General features: G+C 35.6%; 1 protein-coding gene and 1 long non-coding RNA gene across 7 annotated transcripts in view; one reads left to right on the top strand and one right to left on the bottom strand.

The window, feature by feature from the left end:
* Window positions 1-11,455, top strand: part of LOC141277198 (uncharacterized) — a 25,028-nt gene extending 13,573 nt beyond the window's left edge. Inside the window, exon 3 of the long non-coding RNA XR_012328181.1 lies at window positions 10,740-11,455. This is a non-coding gene — a long non-coding RNA (uncharacterized lncRNA). The remainder of the gene's footprint in view (window positions 1-10,739) is intronic.
* LOC101324695 (zinc finger protein 529) overlaps window positions 4,715-15,954 on the bottom strand; it is a 149,742-nt gene continuing 138,502 nt past the window's right edge. For 4 of the 6 annotated variants that reach the window (XM_033844944.2, XM_073796513.1, XM_073796514.1 and 1 more), the window contains exon 2: window positions 4,715-15,954. In XM_033844944.2, coding sequence (XP_033700835.1) covers window positions 14,247-15,485 — 1,239 coding nt within the window. In that variant the 5' untranslated portion in view covers window positions 15,486-15,954 and the 3' untranslated portion in view covers window positions 4,715-14,246. The other 2 variants (XR_012328162.1, XM_073796516.1) reach the window with 2 other exon arrangements.

The raw sequence follows: 15,954 nt of genomic DNA, 5'->3' as shown, positions 1-15,954 counted from the left end.
AACAGGGGTTGGTGAGGATGTGGATGAGTGGGGATTCTCATACATTGTTAAGCGACTATAAATTGGTACAACAATTTTAATGCAATTTGGAAATATTTAATAAATATAGAAATATAGATACCATTTGTCCTAGTATTCCATTCGCAAATCACCATGAATCACTTGTGTGAAGAGAGTAAAAAAGCACAGTAGAAGTCATTCCCATTTTATCCAGGGCAGATAATGGAAATATTTGTCAAATCTGAGATCTCATCTCACAGTTCCCTGAGAGGTGGAATAATGTGAATATCAGTACCCAAAAGAGAAAGAAATCACTGCTTCCAAAGTCTGTGACCTTTCAAGGTCATTTGAGAGCCCTTGGAGATGACCACAAAAAAGAATGGTACAGCGGTTTAAGAAGAATATAACTTTGTCTTTATATTGATGGAAAATGCTGAATTTCAAAATATCTACAAAATGTTTCCCTAACCCAGGGCTTTTTGTTATTGAAAAGAGCCCTGGCCAGAAATCAGGAATCCTGGGGATTTGTCTTTGTCTTCTATTTATCAGTCATAGGCAACTCACTTGTCATGTCTTGAGGGGGTTTATTCACTTCATTCATTCATTAATTCCTCAGATATTTATTGAGCACCTTCTGTGGTCCAGAAACTGTGCTAAGACTGTGCCTGAGTCTTGCAGCATAGATAGGGAGACAGATATTTATCAGTCATAAAAAAATGGAAATTCTCAGCAGTTTTAAGTGTTACAACAAGGATTTATATTGTTTGATGACCAGTAAAAATAGCAGTTTTGCCCTAATCAGGTATCTCAGAGGCTACTTGCCTGAGAAACTAACCACTGAGCTGATGAGTCAGAACCAGTCAGGTAAAGTGGGTGGGAAGCTGCTTCTAGCTTGGGGACAGCATATTTACAATTTCTGTAATATAGCTCTTGACCAATTGTACATAGGTTATCCTTTGCCTAGGAATGATCTTTTCTCCCTTCTCTGCCCAGTGATGTCACTCTCACCCTTCAAGACTCAGTTTAAATGTTACCTTCTCTGAGAAGCCTCCCCAGACCCAGCTTCAAAATTTGTCACAGGCTCTTCTTTACTCTTGCATATCTTTCACATGCTTCTATTCCACAACATTTATGATTATTTAACCCTATATCTGTTTCCTGTACTACACTATGTGAGCCTCAGGGAGCAAACTGTGTATTACATATCCATTAGCCAACAGCAGGACCTGATTCAATGATGGGATCAATAAATAACTGAATGAAAAATAGATTTGACTTTTTGCACTTCATACTTAGGACATTTGGTAAAGTATATGACTGAGGCTTTTCTAGAAACACATAGCTCCTCAATGGCCTGGGCTATAGTAGATGTTCAACAAATGTCTCTATGTTTACAAGATGGGAAAAATGTTGCCTGACATACCCTTCCTTTTCACATTTGAGGGATCACTTCAAATAGTTTCCGTTCATGACCCAGGTTGTCTATGGAGACTATGCCAAATGATTGCATTTTGGGTCACAGAATCTGGATTCAAAATCTTCAAGGGCTTGAGGTACTAGAGAGGAAAATCAATTATACTGGAGTTGGCAAGATTTACTCTTCCTGTACTCCATTTCAAGTTTTTCACATTGTATTCTTCCCTACATCTGCCTATTTTATTATATGCTCTATCCATATAAAAACCTCCTCTAATGTTAATTTTGCATTCCTACCTGAGATGAAAAAACTCTTTCAATTAGCATTGGTCTCTACCTTCTCTGAACAAATATTATTCTTTTAATCATAGCTTAGACCAATATTGTAGATTTATTATTTTTTAACTTACTGATGTGAGACTACTCATTTAAATACTAGATAATAATTATGATTAACATTTACTCATTGCATACTTATTACCAGGAAAGAGATTTTTTATTGTAGTAAAGTATACACAACACAACATTTACCATTTTAACAATTTTAAAAATTGAAGTATAGTTGATTTATAATATTGTTTAGTTTCAGGTGTACAGCAAGTGATTCAGTTATATATATATATTTTTTTTTCAGATTATTTTTCATTATAGGTTATTATAAGATACTGAATATAATTCCCTGTACTGTAGAGTAAATCTTTGTAATTTATCTATTTTGTGTATAATAGGTTGTATCTGTTAATCCCATTTTTTACCCCCCCTTCCCTCTCCCCTTTGGTAATCATAAGTTTGTTTTCTATGTCTGTGAGTCTCTTTCTGTTTTGTATATAGACTCATTTGTATTATTTTTTTAGATATAAGTGATATAAAGCATTTGTCTTTCCTCTGTCTGACTTACATCAATAACTATAACATTTTCCAAGTCCATCCATGTTGCCTCAAATTGCGATATTTCATTCTTTTTTATGGCTGAGTAATATTCCATTGTATATATATACCACATCTTCTTAGGCCACTTATCTTGTTGATGGGCACTTGGGATATTTTGATGTCTTGGCTATTGTAAACAGTGCTGCTATGAACATTGGGGTGCATGCATCTTTTTGAATTAGAGTTTTCATTTTTCCTGGATATACACCCAGGAGTGGAATTGCTGGATCATATGGTAGCTCTATTTTTAGTTTTTTAAGGAACCTCCATACAGTTTTCCATAGTGGCTGCACCAATTTACATTCCCACCAACAGTGTAGGAGGATTCCCTTTTCTCCATACCCTCTCGAGCATTTATTATTTATAGACCTTACAGATGGCCATTTACAGATGGCCATTCTGACTGGTGTGAGGTGGTACTCATTGTGGTTTTGATTTACATTTCTCTAATAATTAGCAATGTTGAGCATCTTCCCATGTCCCTTTTCATGTGGCCTTTAATTAGGCCATCTGTATGTCTTCTTTAGGGAAATGTCTATTTAAGTCTTCTCCCCATTTTTTGTTTGGGTTGTTTGTTTTTTCAATATTGGGTTGTATAAGCTCTTTATATAATTTGGATATTAACCCCTTATCAGTCTCATTGTCTGCAAATATTTTCTCCCAGTCCATCGGTTGTCTTTTCATTTTGTTGATAGTTTCCTTTGCTGTGCAAAAGCTTTTAAGTTTGATTAGGTCCCATTTGTTTATTTTGCCTTTATTTCTTTTACTTTGGAAGACTGATCTAAGAAAATATTGCTATGATTTAGGTCAGAGAATGTTTTGCCTATGTTTTCTTCTAGGAGTTTTATGGTATCACATCTTATGTTTAGGTCTTTAAACCATTTTGAGTTTATTTTTATATGTGCTGTGAGGGAGTGTTCTAATTTCATTGATTTACATGTAGCTGTCCAGCTTTCCTAGCACCACTTGTTGAAGAGACTGTCTTTTCTCCATTATATATTTTTGCCTTCTTTGTCATAGATTGACTGTAGGTGTGTGGGTTTATTTCTGGGCTCTCTATTCTGTTCCATTTACCTATGTGTCTCTTTCTGTGCCAGTACCATGCTGTTTTGATTACCATAGTTGAGTAGTATTGTCTGAAGTCTGGCAGGGTTATGCCTCCAGCTTTGTTCTTTTTACCTCAGGATTGCTTTGGCAATTCTGGGTCTTTTGTGGTTCCATATAAATTTTAGAATTATTTGCTCTAGATATGTGGAAAATGTCATGGGTATTTTGATAGGGATCACATTAAATCTGTAGATTGCTTTGGGTAGTATGGCCACTTTAACAATATTAATTCTTCCAATCCAAGAGCATGGGATATTATTTCCATTTCTTTGAATCATCTCCAATTTCCTTTATCAAAGTTTTATAGTTTTCAGTGTATAGGTCTTTCACTTCCTTGATTATGTTTATTCCTAGGTATTTTTTTATGTGATTTTAAACGGAATTTTTTTTAACTTTCTCCTTCTGATATTTCACTATTAGTGTAAAGAAACACAACAGATTTCTGTATGTTAATCTTGTGTCCTGCTGCCTTGCTGAATTCATTTATTAGTTCTAATAGTTTTTGTGTGGAGACTTTAGGGTTCTCTATATAGAGTATCAAGTCATCTGCAAATAGTGACAGTTTTACCTCTTCCTTTCTAATTTGGATAACTTTTATTTCTTTTTCTTATCTGATTGCTGTAGCATCCTTGTATTGTTCCTGAATTTAGCAGGAAGGCTTTCAGTTTTCATTGTTGAGTATTATACTTGCTGTGGGTTTGTCATAAATAGCTTTTATTATATTGAGATATGTTCCCTCTATACCCACTTTAGTGAGAGTTTTTATTGTGAATGGATGTTTAATTTTGTCAAATGCTTTTTCTTTGTCTACTGAGATGATCAGGTGGTTTTTGTCTTTCCTTTTGTTAATGCAGTATATCACACTGATTGATTTGCATATGTTGAACCAGCCTTGTGACCATGGAGTGAATCCAACTTGATCATGGTGTATGATCCTTTTTATATATTGTTGGATTCAGTTTACTAATATTTTGTTGAGGATTTTTGCAACTATATTCAACAAAGATATTGGCCTGTAATTTTCTTTTTTGATAGTGTCTTTATCTGGTTTGGGTATCAGGTTGATGGTGGCTTCATAGAATGACTTAGGAGTGTTCCCTCCTCTTCAATCTTTTGGAATAGTTTGAGGATAGGCATAAATTCTTCTTTGTATGTTTGTTTTTGTTGTTGAGTTGTAGGAATTCTTTATATATTGTGGATACTAATGTGTGTGTTGCAAATATTTTCTCCAATTCTTTTCTTTTCACTCTCTCTCTCTCTCTTGTGTGTTTTTTTTTTTTTTTTTTTTTGGCTGTATCAGGTCTTAGTTACGGCATGCGGGATCTTCATTGTGGCATGTGGGATCTTTTGTTGTGGTGCACGGGCTTGTCTTTAGTTGTGGCATGCAGGCTCTAGAGCGTGGGCTTAGTTGCCCTGCAGCATGTGGGATCTTAGTTCCTCGACCAGGGATCAAACCTGCGTCCTCTGCATTGGAAGGCAGATTCTTAACCACTGGACCACCAAGGAAGTCCCTCTTTTCACCCTCTTGATAGTGACCTTTAATAAACAAGTTTTAAATTTTGATTTAGTCCAATTTATCTATTTTTTCTTTTGTTTGCCTGTGCTTTTGGTATCATATCCAATAACCTATCACCAAATCTATTGTCACGAAGCTTTCCCCCTATGTTTTCTTGTAAGAGTTTTATGGTTTTAGGTCTTAAGTTTAGGTCTTTTTTCCATTTTGAGTTAATTTTTGTATATGGTTTTTGATAAGGGCTCAACTTCATTACAACTTGAGCCAGTTTTCCTAGCAACATCTGTTGAAAAGATTGTCTTTTCCCCATTAAATGGTCTTGGCACTTTTGTTAAAAATCAGTTGACAATATACACAAAGGTTTGTTTCTGGGGTTGCTATTATATTCTGTTTGCTATTTGTCTGTCCAGTGCTGCACTGTTTTGATTACTGTAGCTTTGTAGTAAGTTTTGAAATCAAGATCAGCAAACCCTCTAACTTTGTTCTCTTTTTCAAGATTTCTTTGGCTGTTCAGGCCACTGAAATTTCATATGAATTTTAGGATACGTTTTTCTATTTCCACCAAAGCACCCCTGGGATTTTGATAGGGATTGTATTTAATCTGTATATCACTTGGAGTGGTACTGTCATCTTAACATTATCATCTTCTATTGATGAACATGAGATGTCTTTCCATTTGTTTATGTTTAATTTCTTTCAGAAATATTATGTAGCTTTCACCATACAAACCTTTGATCTCCTTGGTTAATTTATTCCTAAGTAGTTTATTCTTTTTGATGCAAAATAGTTGCAAGTGGAATGGATGCTATTGTAAATGGAATTGTTTTTATAATTTGCATGGGGAGGGGTTTTCTCATTGTTAATGTATAGGAATGAAATTGATTTTTTGCATGTTGATTTTGTATCCAGCAACTTTGCTGAATTCATTTATTAGCTCTAATATTTTTTGTGGAATCCTTAGGGTTTTCTACGTAAAAGAGTGTGTCAGAGAATAGAGATAACCTTACTTCTTCCTTTCCAATTTAAATGCATTTTCTTTTTCTTGCCTAAGTGGTCTGGGTAGACCTTCCAATACTATGTTGAACAGAAATGGTGAATGCAGACTTCCTTCTCTTGTTGCTGATCTTAAGGGAAAAATTTTCAGTCTTTCAACATTGTATCACGTTATCTATGGGTTTTTCATATATGGCTTTATCATGTTGAGGAGGTTTCTTCTATTATTAATTTGTTGAGTGTTTTTTTTATCATGAGTGGGTGTTGGATTTTGTTAAATGCAGTGTGTTACATTAATTGATGTGTGCTGAACTATCCTTGAACATGCTGAATCATCCAGGAATACATCCCACTTGGTCATGGTGTATAATCCTTTTCATATGTTGTTGATTTAATATGTTATAGATATATCCTTATGGTTACCATGAGTATTACATATAACATCCTAAATGTTACAACAATCTAACTTGAATTAATACCAACTTAGTTACAGCCACATAACAAAATTCTTCTCCTATACAGTTCTGTTCTCCCTTTGTTATTAATGTCAAAATGTGGCATCTGGGGGCTTCCCTGGTGGCGCAGTTGTTGGGAGTCTGCCTGCCAATGCAGGGGACATGGGCTCACACCCTGGTCTGGGAAGATCCCACATGCCGCGGAACAATTGGGTCCGTGAGCCACAATTACTGAGCCTGCGCATCTGGAGCCTGTGCTCCGCAACAAGAGAGGCCGCGATAGTGAGAAGCCCGTGCCCTGCGATGAAGAGTGGACCCCAATTGTCACAACTAGAGAAAGCCCTCGCACAGAAACAAAGACCCAACACAGCCATAAATTAATTAATCAATTTTAAAAAATGTTGCATCTGTATATAATGTGTGCCCAATAACATAGATTTGTAAATATTTTTATCTATTTGTCTTGTAAATTCTGTAGAAAATAAAAAGTGGAGTTACAAACCAAAATTATGAAAATATTTGCCCATGTATTTTACTCTACTGGAGTAGAGTTTCTTCATATACTGTATATCTTCAACCTGAAGGACTCCCTTTAGCATTTATCATAGGCCATCTGGCCTCTAAGGTTTTGGTGAGAAATTGAGTGACAGTCTTATTCAGGATCTGATGTATTCAATGAGTCACTTTTCTCTTGTTGCTTTCAAGTGTCTCTGTCTTTGGCTTTTGAAAATTTGACTACATTATGTCTCAGTCTGGGTCTCTTTGGGTTTATCCTACCTGGGGATTGTTAAGCTTCTTGTAAATTCATGTCTTTTTAAAAAAATATTTATTTATTTATTTATTTATTTATGGCTGCATTGGGTCTTTGTTGCTGTGCGTGGCTCTGAGGCATGTGGGATCTTCCTGGACCATGGCTTGAACCCATGTCCCCTTCATTGGCAGGTGGATTCTTAACCACTATGCCACCAGGGAAGCCCCAGATTCATATCTTTTATCAAATTTTTAAAGTCTGGGGCCACTATTCATTCAAATAACCTCTCTACCCCTTCTCTATCTCTTCTGTTTCTGGGACTCCGTAATGCATATGTTGATCTGCTGCAAGTCCCTTATGCACTTTTCTTCACTTGGGTTTCTATTTGCCTCTTACACTGAATATAAAATAATATATTATTTAATATATTCAAGTTTGCTGATTTTTTTTTTGTCTAATCATGTCCACTGTTGAACCCCTCTAGTAAATTTTTCACATCAATTATTGTATATTGTAGCTCCAGAATTTGTTTTGTTCCATTTTATAATTTCTGATTGTTGATATTCTCATTTTATTCATGTGATTTTCCTGGTTTCCTTTAGTTATTTGTCCATATTGTCACTTAGCTCTTTGACCATATTTAAGACAATTGTTTAAAAATCTTCGTCTAGTAAGTCCATGACTGGGCTTCCTCAAGGACAGTTCCTGTCAATTAACTTTGTTCCTTTTCATGAGTTATGTTTCCTGTTTCTTCATGTGCTTTATGTTTTGTATTGTAAATTGGACACTATTAAAAAGTGTTAATTCTGGAAATCAGATTTTCCCCCTTCCCCAGTTTCAATGTTTTTGATTGTTAAAGGCTGTGGTAATCTGATACTTTTTCTAATTATTTTTGCATAGACTGTTTCTTACATGCATGATAACTTAAAAGTCATTTTCTGTTTTTTAAAAATATTTATTTATTTATTTGCCTGTGCTGAGTCTTTGTTGTGGCATGTGGGATCTTTAGTTGTGGCATGTGGAATCATTTTTTTTAAGTTGCGGCATGCGGACTCTTAGAGTCTTAACCACTAGACCACCAGGCAAATCCCTAAAAGCCTTTTTCTTTAGTTCATTTTGTGTATATCTGCTTTTAACTGTTTTGACAGAGATTTTCTTGAATGCCAGAAGCTGAAACAAACAACACACGAACACACACACACAAGAGAACAGCCACCTTCCCTAGTCTTTGCAGGTTGGTTCTGTGCTGGGGCATTCCTTCACCATTTAGCTAGAATTGCTCTGAGCCTAGGTATCACTCCAAGGTGAAATCTTGACTTCTCAAGATTAAGTAAGACTTCTTGGCATGCTTCTTGTGTGGACATGTATATATCTTTTTTTTTTTTTTTTTTTTTGCTGCACCATGTGGCATATGGGGACATAGTTCCCTGAACAGGGAGCAAACCCGCACCCCCTGCAGTGGAAGCGGAGTCTTAACCACTGGATCACCAGGGAAGTCCCTGTGTGGACATGTGTATGTCTTAGTAAAGTCCCCCCTATATACATCTGCTTTTGAATGTCTTAATTTCCGAGAGTTTTACCCTAGCTTTTCCTCCAGGCCATAGTTTGTGTCCCCACCAATATCTCTTGCCCCAGGCATTCCACCTTGAAGGTTTTATGAGCAGTGCATGCTCACTTCCCCACCTGCATTCTGAGTAATGTGAAACAGTAATGTGCCTTGCATCAGTCCTTCAAGTATCCTCAAGATAGGTTAGAACAGAGATACACAATAATTTGCAAACATGGTCTGCTCTGCTCCCTCAAGTTTGAGGAGAAACTGGGTTGCCACCAGGTCAAGACCGAGATCACTGTTGTGCTGGGGAGGGGTGGGGAAAGAGTAAACATGCCACAAAACATTACTAACATTTTGAAGATGGCTTTTCTTAATTGAGCATTTTCTTGTTTCAAAAAACCTTTGACCGTTTCTCAGAGGTACTACAAAGTTGGTTCAGAAAGCTTCTGGGATTTTTTTGTTGTTGTTTTTCAGTTTCTATGGGAAAACAATAGCTTGGAGCTTCCTAGTTCAACATTTTGGTAACGTCATTTGCAGGAACTGTATTTTTCACATATTTCCCATTCCAACAATTTTTATTTTAAAATGAAGAAATTGGGACTTAGGAAGTTTTACAAATTGCCAAAAATTACAGAGCTTTTTAATGGAGTTGGGATTATACTCTTCTAATGAGAAGTGGCTTTGTCTTATTTACCATATATCGGGAGCTCATAGCATCTGACAAGATGTTTACCTCATATTTAACTGGCTGGGGTAGAATTAAGCAGGAAGGGGACTGTCTTAGCTTGAGCTACTATAACAAAATACCATAGACTGAGTGGCTTAAACAACAGAGATTTATTTCTCACAGTTCTAGAGGCTAAGAAGTCCCAATAGCAAAGTGCTGGCAGATTTGGTGAAGGTCCATTTCCTGGGTTGTAGACAGCTGCTGTCTCACTGTGTGCTTGGTGCATACACGAGGCATTCCTTATAAGGGCAATACTCCCATCATAAGTGTGCCACCTAATCTAAAACTAATTAATCTCCCTAAGGCCCCATCTCCAAATACCATCACATTGCAGATTAGGGCTTCCACACATGAATTCTGGGCTGGGGTGGAGGGGGAATTTCCTTATTCACCAAAAAGAAACTTTAATATAATGGTATTAAGCAGTGATGGGCTTCAAATTACTTTGTTCAGAATCCTCATGCTGAAGGACGTGAATGACAATTTGAACAAATGCAAAGGCATACTATGTTTTGGGACAGAAAGACAGTATCATAAATGTCATTTCTCCCAAAGTAAGTGTATAAATTTAGTGTAATTCCAATTAGAATATCAAAGCGTTTTTGTAATTTGAGAAAACTATCTTAATTTATATAGAAAGAAAATTAACTTAGATTAGCCAATAAAACTGAAAAACAGTGAGTGGGGGACTTGCTGTAATACTCAGTATCAAAATACAATAAGGTTAATATGTTATCAATTAATATGGTGTTAGTATAGGAATAGAAAAACAGATTAATGAAGCAAGAGAATATAGAAATAGGTCTTGGTATAAATCAAAATATAAGGCAGTTTAAGTTGAATGAAAAAAAGATCATATGGTTAAAGGATTATATAGCAAAGTTTTAGTTGAGTAGGAAAAGTGTGGTTATCAGTAAAGGATTAAGAACAGGTCTTTCCCACTGATTCATCTCTGGAAAAATGACTTTAGATTTGCCTTTCTACCAGTTTCCTTGAAGAAAACACCACTGTAAATCTCTCATCTGTAGCCTGTATCTGGATGGGGCGAACTGTTAACTGGCATGTAGACATTGACAGCCTATATAAGTAAGGCATCACAAGTCCTGGGAAACCAAGGCAGTGGCTTCTCTGTGCTTAAATGATTATCATTGTTACAAGTGAGTGTGCCCCATGTGATGGTGGCACACTGTGCAGATGCCCTGGTTGATTATTATAAAATATGCTGGATGAGAATGTTAATGTTTCCCAGTGCTGAGGTGAACCACGCCCATTTTGATCTTTTCTCCTCTGTGCAGTGCTGAAGCAGTGGAAGCTGTGCTTGCTTGGATAGTTGCAGGACTGTCGATGAACATGCTGTGAAGACATTTTTTTGTCAGGACAAATCTAATAATAAACTTAATGCCAGGTTAAAGCTTATTCTGTTCTCCCTCTCTCTTTTTGATTGCTAGTTCAAATCTGTGATTGCTTCTGGTGGACATGCAGGTGTCAGAGCTGTGTGACTTGCTGATAAACTGGCTGCTGGATTATTTTAACAAATTGTGCTTGTATAACTGGCAACCCATCTGGAAGAAAAGAAAATGAACCCTCATATATGACATTAAAAATTCAATTCTAGATGGATTAAATATTAATATATTGCAAAAAGGAAATAGACAATTTATAAGAAAACCTAAGAAATAACATATATAATCTAGAGATTAAAATATCTCTATAACCAATCCATAAACTTCCTAATGTCTAATACATGTAGAAGTCTTCAAAACTGACAAAAAGATAAATAATCCTATAGGAAAATAGGCTAATATGAAAATTTACAAAGAAGCAAATCTAGGAAAAGATGAAGTTTATACTCATCAAACATGAATTTTAGTATAATACCACCTATTGCATGGCTGGAGGAAACTTGTCTTTTTGAAAATAACTGATTGCATCTTAAAATTTTAAAATAACACATATCCTTTGATCTAGCAGTCTGTTGCCTATAAACTATCCCCCAGAAATAAAAATAAAAGGTAAGGGCCAATATAAGGGTGTTTACTATAGTGTTGTTTGTGATGGCAAATAACTAGCAACAAGTTGAATTAGTAGGGGGGATGGCTGAATAAATTTATAGCACACAATATCACTGAATACTGTGCAGCAACTGCTTATCTTACTCTATCTGACCATTATAATCATTATTGTTGCTAGGCCTTGGCACTGACCAGCTATAGGCACCAAAAGGTAATCCTCCTTATTTGGTCTGGATTAGAGTTCCTAGTTGCTCTGGTGATTTCAAAGCTGCACCAGCACAAAGGGATAACACTTAAAGAATATGAGAGAATGCTTAATGAGAAATGGAAGAAAAGAGAGGATAATTTAGATTCACATAGATATACATGTATCTTATTTGGATACATTACCTCACAAAGTCAACCTATGGCATTTATAATCTTATCTCAAGACCAACCTTCAAATATGCTAATAATAAGCCATGCAGTGCTATAGTTATAGTAGCATAGTATTATTCTGGGTTTAAAAGAAATTGATATATTTGAAAGCAGCCTAAGTTTTGTGTTACATACTCATTTTTTATCACTATTCAAAAAGAGCACTAAATGCTTTCTATATGTCAAGTTATTGTGGAAAGGAATCAAAAATCCTCATAAAGATTTGCTTTTAATAAAAGAATTCTGTTTAGGTCTGAGATCTCCCTTTTCAGTGCCATTTTCCTGAAGGAAACAAACAAACTAGAGGTGGGGGAAATTGATTGACTGTGGCAGGTTAGAGAAAAAGAATAGTCTGAGTTTAAAACTCAAGCTGAAATGCAAGAGTTGATGTTTTACTCAATGGCATACAAAAAAATGTAAGAGTGACATGTTTTCCTCATTTAAAAAATGTCAAATTTCTAATGCCAATATTGGTTATGTGGACTATTAAAATTTCTGATAAATGTTTCTGAAAAACTAATTATCTCCAACAAGTTTGTGCATGTATTACTAAGTGATATGATCCTTAAATGTATGTGATTCAATCACCTGTTGCAAAATCATGCTATAATCTACTGTGGTCTCAGTAGAGACCACACAGAGATTAATGATATGACATTTGAGAGTAAATTTAAATAACTAGATTTGTTACCATTCCAATTTTTAAAATTCATATTTTATAGTAAAGTTATGATTGTAGAAATATCTTCTGTAAAATATCTGCATCTAACTGGGAATGTGAATCCACTATAACATGTACTCCATATAGTTTCCCTACTCCTATCCCTATCTTTTTTAATTTTCAGAAGTTTAAAAGAAACAGCATAAACAACAGAATAAACTCATATACTATTACAATTCAGATTTAACTAATATTTTGTTTTATTTACTTGGAATCTTTATTTCTTTTTAATGAGATAGATATTTAGATACAAAACTGAAGTATCCTTTAACTACCATGTTTGGCCCCATTTCCCTTCTACTGCCTTTCTTTTTAGAGACAACCACTTTTGGGAATTGAGTGTGTATTCTTCCAATCCATTCTTCATAGTTTTACATAAAAATGTTCACCATAACCAATGCTTTAATACTAGTGTTGGCTAGTGTTGATTTAATTCAAATTCATACAGGTATAATTATAATATATTCACTTCATTTGTTTTCACTCTACATGATTTTCATATCTTTCTCTATTAATACATATAGATTTAATTTGTTAAACTTAACTACTAGAGAATATTATACAGTGTGACTGTATCACATTTTATTCATCATTTCAAAAGTGACAGACATTTGTTTCCAATATTTTGCTAATATAACTCATGCTGCAATGAACATAAAGGTACAGGACTCCCTGGGTACATGTATCAGTTTCTTCACTATATGTGTGTATACTCAAGAGTGGGTATTCTGGAATCTGTTTTCGAAATTCTTTCCTACCCTGAGGTTTGAAAAAATTCTCCTATAAAATTCTTATATTACTAAGTTTTGCTCTTTGCATTCTAATCTTCGCAACACTTTTGGATTTTTAAATAAATACTTTAATGTATAACAACAGCAAAGATCTAATATTTTTCCATATGAAAAGTCAATTACCCTGAGACCATTTTTTAAATCATCCAGATTTTCCTACCAACTTGTGATTACCACCTCTATCAATTGCTAATTCCCCATAAAGATATGCATATGTTTCTGGATATAATATTCTGTCACAATCTTTGTTTTCTATTACTGCATCAAGAGCAAATAATTTTGATGACTATACATGTAGCAAAACATGTAACAAAAAAATGACAATTTTGGGCTTCCCTGGTGGCACAGTGGTTGAGAGTCCGCCTGCCGAGGCCGGGGACACGGGTTCGTGCCCCGGTCTGGGGAGATCCCACATGCCGCGGAGCGGCTAGGCCCGTGAGCCATGGCCGTTGAGCCTGCGCGTCCAGAGCCTGTGTTCTGCAACAGGAGAGGCCCACATACCGGAAAAAAAAAAAAGACAATTTTGTCTCTTAATTTCACATCTTAATACCTCGCATATCTTTGTCTGAATGCATCAAGTAGGCCTTCCAGAACCATGTTGATTAGTGTCCATGACTGGATCCTTACTTTAATGAGAATGCTCCTAAAAGTACAGCAGGAACAATGTTTGTTGTGGGGGTCTTGGGGTGTAGGTTTTCATGATACTGTGATAGTTATTAAATTCTCAGTATATTACATTTTGAGCTGTTGCTGAAGGATTTTCCACATTCATGTGACTTTACTGTAAAATGAATTTTCTGATATACTGTTTAATACGAATTCTCTTGAAGGTGTTCCCAAATTCAAGGCATTCATAGAGTTTTAATGAGTATGAATTCTCTGGTGTCTAATATGATGTGACTTCTGGCTAAAAGCTTTTCCACATTCATTACACTGATAAGGTTTTTCTCCAGTGTGGATTCTCATATGCAGAGCAAGAGTTGAGAACTGAGAGAAGGCTTTCCCACATTCATTACAACCATAGGGCTTCTCACCTGTATGGCTTCTCATATGCACAGTAAGAGATGAGCTTTGACAGAAGGCTTTCCCGCATATTTTACATTCATAAGGCTTATCACCTGTATGAATTCTCACATGTACAATGAGAGATGTGATTCGAGAGAAGGCTTTTCCACATTTATTACATTCATAGGGTTTCTCTCCTGTATGAATATTGTGATGTTTAATGAGGTACTGCTTCTGCCTAAAGATTGTTCCACATTCATTACATTTATAGGGTTTCTCTCCAATATGAATTTTCTCATGCTCAGTGAGGTTTGATTTCCCACTGAAGGCTTTTCCACATTCCTTACATATATAAGGTTTCTCTCCTGTATGACTTCTCTGGTGTCTAATGAGGCTTGACTTCTGAATGAAAGCTTTCCCACACCCTTTACATTCATAAGGTTTCTCGCCAGTATGAATTCTTTGATGGATAATGAGGTTTTCCTTCTGGCTAAAGGCTTTTCCACACTCATTACATTTAAAGGGTTTCTTTCCACTATGGATATTCTGATGTTTAACGAGGTATTGCTTCTGGCTGAAGGCTCTTCCACATTGATTACATTCAAATGGTTTCTCTCCTGTATGAATTTTCTCATGCTCAGAGAGATATGATTTTCCATTGAAGGCTTTGCCACATTCCTTACATACATAGGGTTTGTTTCCAATATGATTTCTCTGGTGTTTAATAAGGCTTGGCATCTGAATAGAAGCTTTCCCACATTCATAAGTTTTCTCTCCAGTATGATGTTTTTGATGAGTAAGCAAGTTTCCCTTCTGGCTGAAGGCTTTTCCACATTTATTACATTTATATGGTTTCTTTCCTGTATGACTTCTCAAATGTAGAGTAAGGGATGAGACTCGAGAGAATTCTTTACCACATTCATTACATTCATGTGATTTCTCTCCAGTATGCATTTTCTTATGCTCTATGAGGTTTTGCTTCAGGTTAAATGTTTTTCCACAGTCATTACATTCATAAGGTTTCTCTCCAGCATGAATTTGATCATGCTGAAGGAGATCTGATTCAGGCTGAAGGCTTTCCAACATTCTTATCATGCACAGATACCTTCTCCAACAAGAATTCCTTAGTATCTCTTGACATGTGACATGGATGAAAGCTTTTCCACATTCAGTAAATTCATATGGTTTCTCTCCAATAGTAATTCTCAGCTATCTAACAAAGTTGAATATATGATGAAAAACTTTTCACATTGGTTATCCTGTGATTAGCTGATTACAAATTGGGATGAAATATAGCATCCTCATTATATTCTTAATGGTTCTTGCTTAGACAGCTTCTCTCATATTTAAGTGTAAATTAAATGTTCCAAACTCGTTTAAACTGAGTCCCATACACAGAGGAGTTGTCTTAAAGAATCAATGTCTGTGCTCAGAAGAAATACTTTTCTGCTACCTAGGTTTTCTGAGTTTTTCTTTAGCTGTGCTTTCACGGAGAAGGATGAGACTTAACCCACAAGTCTTTCCTGTTGTGTCTTTATTTACTTATAAATTTCCCAGGCCTTTT

Source organism: Tursiops truncatus, chromosome 19 (assembly GCF_011762595.2).
Source record: "Tursiops truncatus isolate mTurTru1 chromosome 19, mTurTru1.mat.Y, whole genome shotgun sequence".
NCBI lineage: Eukaryota > Metazoa > Chordata > Mammalia > Artiodactyla > Delphinidae > Tursiops > Tursiops truncatus.
The sequence above is the reverse complement of the archived record's forward strand: the minus strand, read 5'-3'. Positions and strand labels throughout refer to the sequence as shown.